At 38.5% G+C, this 16,354-nt stretch overlaps 1 protein-coding gene across 1 annotated transcript in view; it reads left to right on the top strand.

Moving 5' to 3' along the window:
• The window catches only part of LOC103740750 (MORC family CW-type zinc finger protein 1), a 129,653-nt gene that overhangs the window by 88,029 nt on the left and 25,270 nt on the right, over nucleotides 1–16,354 (top strand). The window contains exons 8-9 of the mRNA XM_008841434.1: nucleotides 11,710–11,773; nucleotides 14,131–14,197. Coding sequence (XP_008839656.1) covers nucleotides 11,710–11,773; nucleotides 14,131–14,197 — 131 coding nt within the window. The remainder of the gene's footprint in view (nucleotides 1–11,709; nucleotides 11,774–14,130; nucleotides 14,198–16,354) is intronic.

Genomic DNA, 16,354 nt, shown 5'->3' with positions numbered 1-16,354 from the left:
TGCATTGTGGTTTGATAGAATGCATGGAATTATTTCAATCTTTTTGCATTTATTAAGGTTTGTTTTGTGCCCCAGTATATGGTCAATCCTAGAGAAGGTTCCATGGGGTGCTGAGTAGAAAGTTTGTCCTTTGGTGCTTGGGTGGACTACTTGGTAGATGTCTGTCAAGTCCATTTGATATATGGTATTGTTTAATTCAGATGTCTCTCTTTTAACTCTCTGCCCTGTTGACCTATCTAATGGAGACAGTGGGGTACTGAATTCCCCTACTATTAATGAATTGGCATTGATCTGGGTCTTAAAGTCTTGTAGTATTGTTTTTATGAAGTTGAGTGCACCAGAGTTTGGTGAATATATGTTCATGATTGTAATATCTTCTTGATTTATTGTTCCTTTGATCAGAATGAAGTGGCCCTCATTATCTCTTCTGAATAGTTTTAGTTTAAAATCTATTTAGTCAGATATTAGAATTGCTACACCTGATTTTTTTCTTAATACCATTTGCTTGGTATATTTTTTTCCAGCCTTTTACTTTAAGATAGTGTCTGTCCTTGAAAGTTTTCTTGCAGTCAACAGAAAGATGGGTTTTGTTTCTTAATCCATTCACCTAGTCTGTGTGTTTTGACTGGGGAGTTCAGTCCGTTAATATTTAAAGTTATTAATGAAAGATGAGTATTGAATCCTGTCATTTTTATTTCTGTTTACATTCTCGATATAGATGTACTTTTCCACAGTTATACCTTCATTGGAATTCTTTCCGCAATCCCTTGCGTTCCTTTATTCAGCTCTTTGTATTGCTTCCAGAACTCTCTGAAGGCCCTGTTTTGTGGACATGAATTCCTTCAGCCTATTTATGTTATGGAAGATTTTCTTTCCCCTTTGACTATAATAGATGTTTTGGCTAGGTATAGTAATCTGGGTTGGTATCTGGGGTCATTTAAAACTGGGAATACTTTGGTCCAGCTCTTCTGGCTTTCATAGTTTGCACTGAAAAGTCAGCTGTAATCCTAATGTGTTTTCCTTTACATGCGACTTGTTCTCTTTTTGCATCTTTCAGTATTTTCTCTTTGCTTTGTACATTTAGTGTTTTTATTATGATATGCCATGGTGAGTGTCTTTTCTGGTCCTGTGTGTTTGGTGTTCTATATGCTTCTTGTATTTGTATGGGCATGTCTTTCTTTAATTTTGGGAAATTTTCTTCCATGATTCTGTTGAAGATCTGGTCCATGCCATTATTTTGGGATTCTTCTCCTTCCTATGTGCCTATGATTCATAAGTTTGGTCTTTTATGGTGTCACACAATTCCTGCATATTCCATTCTTGTGATTTCTTAAGTTTTTCACAACCTTTGTTTAGGTGGTCTAGTTCATCCACTTAATCTTCCAGTCTTGATACTCTGTTTTCCATTTCCTTCATCCTATTGGTGAGGCTTTCTCCTGTCGTTTCTAATTGGCTTACTGTTTCACTTCCTTCTTCATTTCAGCCCGAGCTTTCTTCAATATTTCTCTTTCCTGAATTCATTCAGAAGTTTATCCCTATCTTCCTTCAGTTCTTTGATTTCTTTGTTTGTGTGTTCTTTAAATTCACTGAATTATTCTATCATGTTTATAATTGTTCTTTTGGGTCCCATGTCCTGCGTTATCTCTAGGGGGTTCTCATTGTACTCCTCTAGAGGACTATTGGTATTTGGTGGGGCTATGGTATTTTTGTTTTTCATGTTATTATTTTTTCTGATTTTGACATGTGAATATCTTTTGTAGTTTCTGATTCTTGTGTGACATTCAAGCCTTCAAGTTTAGGTCTGCTTCTTTTTGTAAACTTTATGTGTCTTTTTGGTTTACCTTTTGGGCATGAAAAGCTGGTTCCCCTAAGTTTCCAGTTTTCTCTTTTGGTTTTATATTGGAGTGGCCAGATTGCCTTTGTCTTCAGGAGTTCCCACAGAGGCCCAAGTCAGATGAGGATCAGATGCTCTCAGCCTCTCTTCTAAGGTTTGGATCCCTCCAGGAAAGATTTTGGCCTCAGGAATTTGGGGGTTGTACTGGCCTGGGAGCCAGATCCAGGAAAGTTGCTGGTCGAGGGCAGTTGGTGGCCATGTTACCCAGAGATGCAAAGGCACTGGGGTCAGGAAGTTGCCCCAAGGGCTCCTGGGGACTGCACTGAGGAGCTGGGTTGGTCTGGATGCAAGGTTCAGAAAAGGAATGGTCAGCCCCAACATCCAGGAATGAGGCTGGAGGGTTGTGCAGGCCCAGGGAAGTAGAGGGATGTGAGGACAGGGCCAGGCTCTGAAGCAGCACTTCTGGGGACCCGAAATCGCACTGAGTTGGTCTGGATGCAAAGGATCAGGAAGCAGTGGTGGTTCCCTAGGTGTCTGGGGCATCAATACAAGGAATGGGACAGGACCCAGGCTAGAAGGAGAGACTGGCAGGGGAGATGGGAGTGTGAATGAGGCTGGGGGAGTCAAGGTGCGCCAAGAGTACGATGGACTTATCCCGGATAGAGAAAAGTCTGCAGGTCATAAAGAGGCCTGCGGTTTGTGTAGGCCGAGGGAAACAGAGCTTATCCAGCCTTTTTGATTGGACTGACTTTAACCCTTTTTTCCTCTATATTTATCTGTCCCACCCCAATCTAGTTTTGAGAACAGACTGGCAGATGGTTTGTTGACCTGTGTTCAAAATATATGTTCTGTCCTCTCTTTAATGAATACTCAGTATTTGGACCTATTTTCTGTCTCAGGTATTTCTAAACTTACGAATTTTGTCAAAAGAATTCCATTGATATTCTGTTCACATCTTCAAAAACTGGATGGCCAGATCATCCCACAAGAAGTATTTTAAGAATCTTGCAATGGACCCTTGAGTATTTTGTGAAAACTGCAACCTCCAGTCCCTAGAATAGAGTTTAACAGTCTGAGGCCCAAGAAAGATATGTGAATAAAGAAACAGGTGGATGGAGGCATCATTTCAGAGCTGAGCCAAGCTTCACCCATGTCTCCTGGCTTACCCTCTTTTCAGTCATCCTTTCAGAGGAACTAATTCCAGCTCCTAGAAGGTATCCATGCTCTCTGAATTCCTAAGATCACTGACATGACCTCCATGTAAAAACTGAGTAAGAGTTAGGTGAGCTGATGAGTTGTCAGTCTAGGTTTTATGTTTATGGTGGCCAAAACCCAACCCAGCAAACAACCAAAAAGGCAGCTACAGCTAAATTTGGATAGTTGTGATTTATGACAATGTGAGTAAAAAGGTGACCAATTACCCCAAAATTGGGAGAAGAAAAAAAATAGAAAATTACCTGCCTAACAATCCTAACACCACTGGGTTCACCCTAAATGTGCATCCTTGTTCTGTTCCTAAGGAGGTTTTCATAGGAAAGTGCATTACTACTACAATAATATATGAGTATTGCAATGATATTTCAGAATATTGAAGTTACTTCATTTCAGAAGAAGACCGTTTCTCAGTCACCTCTCCTGGTTGCTGCCTTGTGCGCCTGCGTAGTACTATGATTATTGCTAAGAGTAGATTTTACAAGCTACAAAACAGAGCTGCCCCAAAGATTTCAAAGAAAAATTATCTATACTCAACCTACAGAACATCATCTGATTCACCTACAGACTGTGCCGGCAGCCACAAGATTGATGTGTAAAAAGTTCCTTATGTAAAGAAACACTTTGTGACATAATGAACCTAAATATTAAAAGCCAGTATGTGAACTACCAGCAACCATGAGGTATATCATCAAGACAAGTCTATTAAGCAATATTATGTTAGAGATTGCAAAGAACAACAACAAGATACAGGATACAACTATAGCCCAAAGGCAGTTTTGCCCACCCCATGAATAGGATGTTATTATGGGAAGAAGACAGTGTATTCTGAGAGAATGACTGAGTTTCAAATTCAGACCTATGTGCTGCTTGCCAGTTTTATCAAAGTGTGATCTCCTGGGCTTTTTGTTTGTTTTGTAAATAAAGTAAGAATAATGTCATCTGTCAAGATTGCTACAGGAATTAATGGGGTAATTGATTGTGATAAATGAAACTAATTCTGTGTATAATGAAAAGTATCTTTTAAAGCTACTTTGCCTAATTCCAAAAAGGTCAGATTCAGTCTTCACTGGGTGATTCAAGAGAAGGAAATTGAAAAAGTAAAATTGCTTTAAGGAGAATATTGCTAAAGGCAGCCTTTCTGAAGGGGATGGAGAAGGAGAAGTGGATAACTCCAGAGGCAGTGAGCCCTGGAGCTGCAAGCTGAAGACTTGGATGGGAAACATGTCAGAGAGGGATCAAGTAGGTGTTTATGGGCCCAGCATGCTTCTGCCACACCACTCTTCTAGCTACAAAATAGATGCTTAATGACGATTTTTAATTGAATGTTTTCTGCTAAGTGGAATTATTTGCTTTATTTATTAACACATGCTCAGTACTCTTTGGTAGAGTTAGATTTGTTTTAGGGAGATGTAACTAAATTGTGAATTCTGGTTTGAAGTGTCATGGTAAGAATTGAAAATATATATGTACAGGGGCTGAAGAGATGGCTTAGTGGTTAAGAATGCTTGCAGTTCTCCCAAAGGACCCAGATTCAGTTCCCAGCACCCACATGGTGGCTAACAACTGTCCATAACTCCAGTTCCAGGGGATCTGACACCCTCTTCTGGTCTTCGTGGGCATTGCATGACATGGGCACACTTACATAGCTGAAGGCAAAACACTCATGCACAAAAAACTAAAATATTTTAAAAAGTATTTACATACATAATAACAAAAGGAACCAAGGTGGTTAGAAGATTCAGTGTTTCTGCACCTTAGATAAGATGCTTAACTAATAATCACAGTAGCAAGAGTAAATATTGCTAATATCTGTTTGGAAGAAGGAAATGACCATGTGCTGGAGAAATGCAAAAGGCATTTTGAAAGATCCAGACGTATATTTGTTTTTTAAAATGAATAAAATTTTTAAGAAGGAAAAGAAAAGAGGGGGCATTGCTCGTGGGACCTCCCTATGGGCAAGGATGTCAAAGCAAGACTGCCTGTGATTTTTCTAGGGAACTCCTGAGTGAACTTTCAGGTTATAACAGAAGATGTTTGTAATAAGACACTGATATTATGTCTAGCTAGCTTAGGATCACAACAAGAAGGGTTTTGAATGATAGACAGAGCTTGTGCTTGAAAAATAGTAAAAACTAAAAAATAGTAAAACTGCATAGAACCTGCAGGAACTTTTTGGTCATAAAGTTTTTATTGATCACAGAGATTTTGTTTCAAAAACCTAATTAGACTTTGAAAATGATTGGATTAGAAAGAGAAGAAATCGAAGAACAATAGAACAAAACAAACAAAAATACCAGTAGGATTCTGCTACCTGAGAACAAGTGTAAGAAAACAAGGTAAACAGACTTTTGAGAGAAAAACTGTATGAAATGGTAAAGTACGAAAGACTAAATAATAAAATTAGTGTTGAGAGTTAATACATGCCATAAATGAGAAAAGGGGGTAATCGGGCATCTGAACACTGAACATTCGCAGGGTCAGCAAGGTATTTGCATGTAAGTGTCATGAGATTGGTTGGAAATAGCTGGAGCAGAGGTAAAAGGTAAGGGGTGACGATGCTGATGAAGCCATTATTTGCATAAAACACACTAGTTTAGCCCCTTGTGATTTGAATAGGTTCAGTGAGAGACTGAGGGTAGATGAAAAAGGATAAATTGCCAGGGGAAGCTGAGAAAGAAGGGCCATAGAAATGAAGACAGGAAATAATTCCAGGAGAACTTTCATGATTCCTTAGCTCAGTGAGCAGCGCACCATACCATACCAAAGGCTGAAGTCTGGGCTCCTGTTGAATTTTTCTCCTTCCAGACCCTGCATTCAGAGCACAGCCAGTCTTGTTCCATCGGCCTTTTTTTAGGTAGCTTCCATTCCGTTGTCTCCATAGTGACCACTCTGGTCAATTCACCGACTACTCTAGAGGAACCATGGAAGCCCCATAAATCATCTCACTGTCTGTCTCGTCTTCCACTGTCTAAAACTTTAAATATTCCATTTGAAGAATAAGTCCTATGAAGCCATTCTCCTGCTGTGACTCTTCCCATAACTTCTCATTCTTAGACAAAATTCATTGTCCTTGCTGTGACCTCCAAAGCTCTAGTTGACTTGAATGGCATCATTTCATATCTCAACTCCTCTACTCAGTACTTGAATCTAATAAATATTAAATGCAAGATAGAAAATGTAATATCAGATAATGTAAATCCTGTGAAGAAAAAGAACACAGGTATGAGGAGACCAATGTAAACCCAAGTTTTCTTTTGTGGCTTCAACTTAGTAGACTTCATATCCCACGCCATGTCCACTACTGTTCTCAACAGCACATATACCTTTTCATGACTTGCTGTTTTACTTTCTTTTATTTTATGTTTATTAGTTATTGTCCTAGACATTGGGGATCCAACAGGAAAAGACAAAAATGACAGTGCTCCCTGCTCTTGTGAATGTGACATTCTGTGAGGCAAGTATCAAATAGGCAGGATAAACAAGAAAAATATGTTGAATCCTACATAATATTAACTGCTCAGGAGAAAGTGAGGCAAGAGAAGGGGGTAGGAGGTATCTGTGCAGGATGTGTGAACAGGAGTTGTATTTGAGGTCAATGATGGCCCCAGTGAGGGGATGCTAGTAAAAGAGAGATGAGAAAATCTTTAGCACACAGCAAACCAAGGCCCTTGAGAGAAGAGAATGTCTGGAAAGGAGAAATAGAGGGGCGAGGGGCAAAGAGCATGGAGCAATTGGGTCAGATCATGTGGGAACCTATGGTATTCTTTCTCAACTGTTATTTTTCTTCACAGAATTTATATCACTAGATAGTAATTGAATGTTCATCTTTTTATTTATGAAGTATTTTTCTACTGCACCATAAAATAAGCTGCCACACTAGGAATAATTTTAATGGAGAAATTAATATGTGAAGAGGAGGGGTCGATATGATGCTAACTATGAAGAAAACAGAAAGGGCTGTTGAATTTGATATAAGGGCATTTACTTGTTCAGCATCCTTTATGAGTCCTCAATGATAATGTGTAGTTGGGGGAGAGGGGAGGAAGAGAGGGTAAGAAGCCAGATAAAATGATGTCCTCCAGTTCCTAAATTTCCTAACAACACTTAAATTAGGTGCTACACAGCCACTTGTGCTATGCTCCTTTTCCACTCTAACTTATTCATGTATTGTCTATCTTCTCATTTTGGAGTCTCAAGGAAATCTGACTTCTGGTAAGTTTCTCCCTGATCAAATCACCTTGACTTTGCTTTCCTCTTTGGTTTGGGGCTCTTTAGAGCAATTTGAGGTTCTTTTGAACCATTTGGAGTGGCTGCCATTTGGTGACTGGCTTTATTTTTTGGAGCTCTTCTGTTGAATTCTTTGGACTATCCTTAAGTAGAGAAACACAGTTACCTCAACGGTGGAGGAAAGAGAGATTTCTTGAAGGCATCGGGGAAACTGACCATAACTCAAAGTAGGCATCAACTGAGACATGGTTAGGTCTCTTTTGTCCTGGGTTTGTATATTTTAATTCTCAAAAAAAGGGGTCTATCAGGTCTAGAAAGGAACATGGCTTGATTTCTTCAGGCTATAAAGTCTGACTTTCTAGAGTGACCAATGTCTTAAAGGAACAGGCCCGTAATCTAACAATAATGTCATTTGTAGGATAGGCCTTGCCAATTTGGAAGCTCTTTTGAGTAAATTTGGAGTTCTTTTGAATTATTTGGGGCATCTGCCATGTGACAAGAAAGGTCTGGGGCTCTAGAGCCACTGGTGTTTGTTGAACCATTTGAGATAGAGATGTAACTCTGAAAATAGTGTGTTTACTATTGGTGCCCTGTACAGAGACTTGTAGCTGACCAGTCTTTTGTAAGTTTGGACAGTTTCTAAGACAGCATTGGGGCATAAAACAGTCTCTGTACCTAGAACTCCTAAAAATAACTGAGTAAGAAACCTCTGTCAACTTCTGCATTTCTTTTTATTTCCTTTCCTTTTTGAATTTAAGTTCATTGTATGCTAAAATTTATAACTGGTGTGCCTGAGTATTTGTGTGTGTTTGTGATTTTTGGACTATTAAAAGCAACTCGTTCTGTGCTTGCTTTATGAAGCTCGCTAAAATGCAAGGATTTAGATACAATTTGAATTTGGGACTTAGAGGAACTGTTTTTATTTAACTTTACCTCAGCCGGTCTTGTCTAAAATAATAATTAAAATGTTAACTTTAATATTACTTCTTAATGATTTTGGTCTGGTATTTTTAAATGTTAATTTTGGAAACCGAGGCTGAGAAAAAATTGATTACAGGATTTAGGAGAGTTAACGTAATGATGGTTAAAAATATTATTAAATGCTCAGAAAATTTCTATGCTGTTTTTTGCTAGGCAAAGTCAAAATGTAAAATTAAAAGATTAATTTTAAGATTGACCTTTATGCTAGGGTATTTTTGCCTTGGTCCACTTAAAATGTACATTTGTCAATGTTGTGAAATGGGCTAATTTGTGCTGTGGAATAGTTGTTAAGAGATAATCAATCGTGTTGTTAATAATATCATAAAAGTATGTATTTTAGTATTTAAATGTATTGCTGGGCAATTAAGGTTTCCTTTTATGGGATCTGAATCCTGATGATATGGGAATTTGGAAACAGTCCTTAGAAGAAAACTTGAAGATCATTGAGTTTGAGAGAGGGGCAAAGAAATTTAGACTCAGAAATGGAGATCTACACAAAGATTCATGGAGGAACGAGGTCTTCAGAGAGTGAATAAAAATGTCCAGTGTCAGGACAGGCATGCTTGGGCTTTTGTTCAGTAACAGAGCTGGAAAGGAGAAAAAGGGAAATTTGGAGCTTTAAAAACGACGAGCTTAGCAGTAAAGATCTGTAAATAACTGCATTAATAGAGGAGGCAAGAGTATATAATGTAACAATCTTTGGGAAAGATTGGAGTGTTATGTCTTCACCCAGGATGAGAGATAGAATTCAGACTTTATTCTTTTGACAAGGGTAAATTAGCTTTCTCTTAATGGGCCTTGTCCTAGCTCTGATAGGTCCACTCCCCCTTCCTTTGGTATAGCATTTTGTGTCTTGGGAAAGAACAATAGTAGTACTTCCCTTCATGCATATGTTGCATGAGAAATTCTATTTGCGGGGAGTCTATTCTTTCAATAGTTTGCTAGTCAAAGAGGGGAGCACAAGTGTCTCTTTAGAATATATTCCATAATTCATTCCTGTCAGATGGGCTACGGTATTTTGCTGATCCATTCATTCCTTGGATAACTGGCAAGTCTCACCCTGCTCACTGCCGACATAATTACAGTTGAGGTGTCTTAAATCTCATGCCAAGACTTAACTATAATTTCTTTTTCTATGTGGGAGATGCTGTTTCATGTTTTAAGTAAAAATCTTAGGAGATATTCCCAAACTGCAGCATACAACCTACAGTTTGGCCCAAGAGACTGAAGAAGATAAGGAAGGACTTTGTAAGGTTTTTAAAAATGCATAGAGAATGTCCTTAAAAAGACAACTGAATGTTTTCTCACCTTGAACACATTCAGATCCTTGACTAAAACTGTATTATAAGAGAAGATAGTATCTTACTAAATCAGATATCTAGAATGTTATTCATAAAAATAGTGTTATTCATAAAAATAGTGTAAGCAGTGAATTTATCAAAAAGTATTTTAAATGTTTCTCTACTTTCAATCTGAAGAATAAAAAAAATATAGCAAATGAAAAGAAATTTCTCTCACCAAAGAGATGGTAGATACTTATATAAGTAGTATCTGTCAGGCAGGAGAGAGGGCAGACGTCATTCTGTGTGGGCAAAAAGCCCTAACAAGGTAGAGCTAAAAGCAGCCACTTGAACAATAGGATGCAAAAGTAATTAATTTTGTGAGGCTGTGTTAAGAGCACGCACAAGAAATGTTGTTTGCTGGGAGTGGTGTCATTGTTGTTCATATTAAATTCATCCATTGGACAACATCTTGTCTTATTTCATCATAAGAAAAAAATTACCAAGGAAATTTAATACATTGTGAACAGGGACATCATACATTAAAGTGGTTATAACTACAGGCATGAAAAGTTTTCATAAGCTTATCTTTTAGTTACTGTTGACTGTTGTGGAAAATAGTCTTATGCTGCTTATAAACTGCTCCAAAATTATTTAGTCCAATCTTTTACACATCATGTAGTTTTTCTTTAGATATCAGAAGAAAATCTTAAATTTTATGCAATTTCAGAAATACAGTAAGGCATACATTTTAAAGTGACTTTAAAGATTTTTGCAAATGAACCTTTAAAAACATGCATTTTTTTTCCCTCTGAAATGGACAACAGCAGATTAAAAGCAGTTTGCTTGCCTCTGCCGACAAGGCTCTCCTTTGTATTTAGAAAAGAGTAGTGATGGACAGCTGCAGTTACACTGTTGCTAGGCTGCAGGTGTGCCCATTAAACCTTCTTCCAGACAGCAGGGTTTCCAGAGTGCTATGTACAAATCCACCTTTGATTCCTGGAAGGGAGGAAAAAGGTAGCTAGGCACTGTCTCTCTAACATGGTTGGTTAGCAGGTGGGTGGTGCAAGAAAGGAAGGAAAACGTACAGTGAATAAGCTTCAGTAAACAAGACAGCCCCATGCCCAGAGAGAGGACACAGTTGTGTCTCAGTGTGCATTTGGGGGGGAGGTCTTCAGAACAGGAAATAGAGAGGAACTTTGCCTTATTTCTGCTTTCTCCATTTAAAAAAGTTAATTTTTTAATCACCTATTTTTCTATCTTGAGACAGATTTACAAAATACACAAAGGCAATATCCTGGGTTTCTTTCCCTTTCCTTTGAAAGGGCAGGCACATGTTCATCTATTCCCTCCTCCCCATCCCCTTGTCCCCTGTCCCTCATCTCATCCAACGAACTGTCTTCTGGTGTTGTTTGTTTCCTTTGAGTCTTGTAAAATAGATCTTAGAATGTCATCAAAGTGGTTTATGAGGTCATGAATGCTATCCCTAACCCCCTCCCCACATATGTCCACCCCTCTACATCACACATGCACTCATGTCAGGTGCCACCAAACCGCTGGTTCCTGCAGTCAATACACTAAGACTCAATGGCCCCCTTTAGGCAGCTTCTGTGGGATTGTGTGTCAGAGGAGGAGCTAGCCTCTTCTCCAGTGATCCAGGTGAGCTCCCCACCCTCCCATCTGCTTACCCACCATACTTTGGTGCTCTAGAACCCAGCTGCATCCTCTCCAAATTTTCCTTGCAGTGATGTGCTCCTATTCTCTGTTCCATGCCATGACGACTGGTGTGATGAGCCTCCTCCAAATGACACAGGTTTCATGTTTATTCCTGGTGCATCAAACACTTATTTGTTGGAGACATCATTATAGCCATGTAAAGATTTTGGAAATAAATAGCTCTGTACAAATCTTTTTCCAGAAATTCTAAGAGTAAGTGCGACATTGAAAACACAGTCATCCTTAAGGTGCTCAACAATGTCATTTTCTCTGCCTACCAAACACTCCCTCAGGAAACACTCCACCGCTTTGCCCCTGGCATCCCCATGGTCTCCCTTCTTTGATACCGGCTCTGTCCTTTAAGGACTTTGATCAACCCAATAACATGTCCTATGTTTTTGTACAGTTTTAAATAGAGAGCTTGTTTTTCAGGTTTGGAGTAAAAGCAGCACTGAGAGTAAAAGCAGCACCAATGTTTCATTGAAACAAGAAAAACAGGAAGCTCCTCTTATAACCAAAGGTAAAGAATAGATGCACTATAGTTTGAACACCGTTTTCAATATGATACTTGACAGTAGAGACATAGATCAGGAGTTTGTCTGAAATTTGGGCTTAAAAAGAACACATTTATTATTCTTGAAATAGGGGGAAGGGTAGCAAGAGGATGCTTTTGACAGGACAGAGAGCTACTTCCTGGCTGGAAACAATGTCCCCCGACTGTCACAGTACCTGAAAGCCACACAGGCTTGTGTTACTCACATCAGGTTCTCTTTGGGATTTTGACAATTTATCAGGTCTCTAATTTTCAAAATCTGTTTTAATGCTATAATGACATTCACCAATTTTCAGTCTTCTTATCCTGTTCCTGCTTTCCATGAATCCTCTGAGATCCCTATGAATACCTTCAGAAATTGATTTATTTGTAGTTTCTCTCCATGAGATGTAAAGTATTTCAATAAGACTTGAACTTATCAAAGCAGAAATTTGCCATCTGACAATATCCAAGCAACAGTAATGTCCTCACAGTAATGTCCCTCCTAGAAGCCATTCAGCATTACCACTGCGTTTGTCTTGTATTATACTGCAGTTATTATACATTCTCTTTTAATAATCCATCATTGGGCCCAAGCAGAACATTATTTTTATCCTCATTGTCCTTTTTGAGACATGGTTGAAGGAGTTTTGTAGAGAGAGAGATATCCATGCTCCCTCCCCCCCTCCCCCCCAGGAAGCAAGTTTATTGGTCCTGACACTGATTCAGGATTCCCCTCCAAAGTCTGAGCCCTGAGTATACTAAGGTTGTGCCTTGGACGTCATTCTAGCCTCTTTGCCTCCCTTACATGGTAACATCCATTCTGAATGGGTACACTAAGGCCACAGGGCTATGACATTAACCACACTGTCTTTTCTTTGTTCTTTTTCCTGGCCAAGGAACTCCTACCCAAACATGGTCTCACTATGTAGCCCTAGCTGGCCTCCAACGCTGGGATCACCTGCCTCTGCCTCCTGAGTGTGGGGATTAAAAGTATGTGCCACCATGCCCAGCAAATATCCTTATTCTAAAGTTTCAGAGACTTTCTCAGTCTCCTTAGTGACCCTCATTGTGCATATACGCCATCGTTTGGGGGTAACTCTCAGCAGTGACCTTTCCCTTCCTGCATACATTGTTGCTTAGGTAAGCTTCTCAGCTGACCATTCACAACCTCATGTTTGAACTCATCCTAAGAAATCACAGTTTTCCTTTTCAGCTTAATTGGAATAATTTGTGATTCCATGTTAACCTGGTTTGGGGTAAAAGACTTAATTTTAAAGCCAATCTCTCAATTTTAAAGCCAGTCTTTAAAATTGTGTGTTTCCAACACAACTGCTTTACAATCAAGTATGGTTCCAACTTTTTTATGGAAAAATTATTAATGTAATTTTGATCTTAAAATTAATACTTAATTTCAAATACTCATTCTGGATTTTGCAGGGACAAATTACGAAATATTTTCAAATTATTATAATTATGAATTAGTTGACTGTTGAGTTAAATTACTTTGAATACAAGTCAGTGAGTGAAGCAAGTTGTGTTAGCTGTGTGCTTAGACAACTGCTGTCTATCTATTGTTGTCTTTTTTTGTTTTTCTTAAAAGAATTTGACAGGTTCTCAGCTACTCACCCACCATCCAATACTTCCACTTCTTGCTCTCCTGTTCCACCTGGCTTTCAACAGCACTAAATAATGACAGTGGTCAGTTTTCTGAAACAAAGCATCTGGATGGTCATAACAAAGAATTGTAGAGCTACATAGTAAGAGAACAAATTGACTTATTGCTTGCACTGTCTCTAGGATATGCTCAACTAATCCATGGGCCACAATTGCACATAGGAATTGTGGACTCAACATAACCTATCATTCTGAGTTTTTCTGAGTGAGAAGACCACCTACAAATTGCAGGTTACTTCCGACTTTAAGGTTCAACTCTACTGGAGAGACAGTTTTCATCGGGGCCTGTCAGAGTATCTTTGAACCTGAATTCACAGTGAAAAGAGAAAAGATAGGTGGTCCTTTTAGCAGAAAGTGGAGAGAGCAGGGACTCTAAGGAGCTTGTGCCAGGTATCCACATACTTGTAGCAAAAAGTAAAGAACTATAGGAAAGAGGTTGCAAAGGCTCTTAGATTATTAGATAGTCTGTATATACTTTATTAAAAAGTATTATGTTACCCCAAGAATATATTATAAAGTGCCTTAAATTGGTATAATTTCTATGGATGTTTAATACAAATTGTAATTCTACACAGGTAGTTAGTGAGCGAATAATTCTTTTGTTACTACTTACTGATTTGTCATTGTAGGAATCTGATTGTCTTTATTTTGTCTGTGTTCTTTTGAAGAAAAACAAGAGTTGTACAATGATATCCCAGTAATGAAGAGAAGCTCTTCAGTACTTATACAGAAAAGGTGAGTATACTATAATTATACAAATTCCAAGTGATGGTAATTACACTGTTGAAAAGTAATTATCAATGTTTAGCTTGAAGAAGAAAGAAAATAATAGCAACAAAGGGAATTAAGAAAGACACCACATTTTACAGGTGAGACTAGAAAAGGTAGACATTCACTTTTTTTGCAAACCTTTTCTTGTCTTTTGTGATGATTTGGGAATAATGAAAAGGAGCAGGCTTAACTTTGTACTCACAATAGGGAACCAATTCAAATTACTGTAATGTCACCAAAGAAGTGAGAGTCACATGCATACAGGGGAGGCCTGTGAAATCGTAGGAATGATATTTTTCTCTATAGCTTATTAACTTATTGTCAAACATTGTTATAATTGCTACAATCCTTGTATTCTAGAATTTCCTTGAAAATTTTGCCACTCTGAAAATCAACTAGATATTTTAGGTATATGGTAGAATTAGAAGGATGTTTTCAAGAAAATTAACTCATTCTTTACTGCAAACGTGCCTAAGCTGCCTTCCAGGCATTCACATTCAGGTGTGCTGAATCCAAATCCTGTGCTCTTTGTACAGCAGTGTTTTGATTTAAGGGTGAGAAAAACAGAAGAGCTTTCTTTTTCCTTCCCTTGCTGACAGAGTAGTTGCTCCAGTGCTCAGTTCAACTTTGCCTGTCTACTCAAAAGTCTTCCATAGTTCTATCACTTTCAAGGTAAAATTTAAACTTCTAGCGTGACACAAATCATCCTGACTCTGCCCTCCTTTTAACCCCTACATTGTTTCCCAGAGGTTCTAAATTACAGTGTCATTATATCACTTCTCTGTCTATACAACTTCCTGTCCTTAAATGCCCTCTGCCCGTGTATGCCATCTGCCTTGCAGTCTCACCTGGGTCTTAGATCAGCGTTCTCTTCCTTGAGGCCTCCCTAGCTCTGTCAGGCAGATATGGGTATCCACAGAGCTGTTGCTGCAGTGACCAGACAGCATAACACTTCCTTCAGCTTCCATGACTACAGATTCACACAGGTTATCAGGCTTGGGTGGCAACTGTCTTTACTGGCTGAGTCATCTTGCCCGCCCCACATGCAGGTTTCTTGAAGAGGATATAGCCTGTATTCTTCAACTCTAAGTTTCTTGAGATGTTTTTTTGATTACTTGTCCAAAAAGGCTACTCACTGTGACAAGTCACACTTTCACTGTGAAATCAGCCTATTTTTTATTTTCTAAAGCACTCATTACTGTTTAAGTCTCTCACTTATTCATTGATTTTTGCCAGTTTCATTCTAACTTGATTCTCCCTCTTTTCCATGAGACGCTAACTCAGGTCTTGAGAATGAGGATCTTTTCATTCTTATGTCTGTAGTAGCCAGAATGGCACCTGACTGTAGTAGGCTCTCAATATTTGTTGACTGACTAAATGATACAGTTTTCCACTAGTGCTTTTACTAGGCCTTTTCATGAGTAAGGTATTAATATAGAAATATTGTGAAATATAAGTTAAAATTTAAAATCCATCCAGACACTAAAACATAAGTGTGTGTGTTATTTCATACATTACTTTTAGTTCTTGTTTAAAAAATTATTTTTATTATTTATGTCTATGTATGGGTGTCTGTGTGAGTGAATGTCACATGGGTCTGGGTGCCCCCAGAGGCCAGAAGAGGGTGTCAGACACTTTGAGCTGGAGTTACAGGTGATTGTGAGCCACTTGATGGGTGCTAGGAACCAAACCTGGGTCCTCTGGAAGAGCAGCAGGTATTCTTAACTGCTGAGCCATTTCTTCAGCCCAGGCACTCTTAGTTCTTCTTGAAGTTTGTTGTTTTTTTTCTAAAACAGTGTTGACTCAAATTAATATGAATTTTAGTGACTCAAATTAATATGAGCAATCTTAATAGAAGAAATTGATCAAATGCAATACTAATGGTGCTGATGATAAAGATGATCATAATAACAGTAATTATTAGGTAGTGTTTGCTGGACATTTCTAATACTGAGCATCAAGCTAAATTCTTTGCATATTTCATTCAGTCCTTAGCATAATTCTGTGATGTGGGCCCTGTTATTTTTTTTCTCATGGTTCTAGGTAACTGCTATACTGCTTACTGAGCAAGGTAAGCCCTATCAATATTTGGCAGAAGAAGAAACATTCTCCTGTGCTGTG

This window comes from Nannospalax galili, unplaced genomic scaffold, assembly GCF_000622305.1.
Source record: "Nannospalax galili isolate Female #2095 unplaced genomic scaffold, S.galili_v1.0 scaffold261, whole genome shotgun sequence".
Taxonomy (NCBI): domain Eukaryota; kingdom Metazoa; phylum Chordata; class Mammalia; order Rodentia; family Spalacidae; genus Nannospalax; species Nannospalax galili.
Note: the sequence above shows the minus strand (reverse complement) of the source record. Positions and strands in the feature narration are given on the sequence as shown.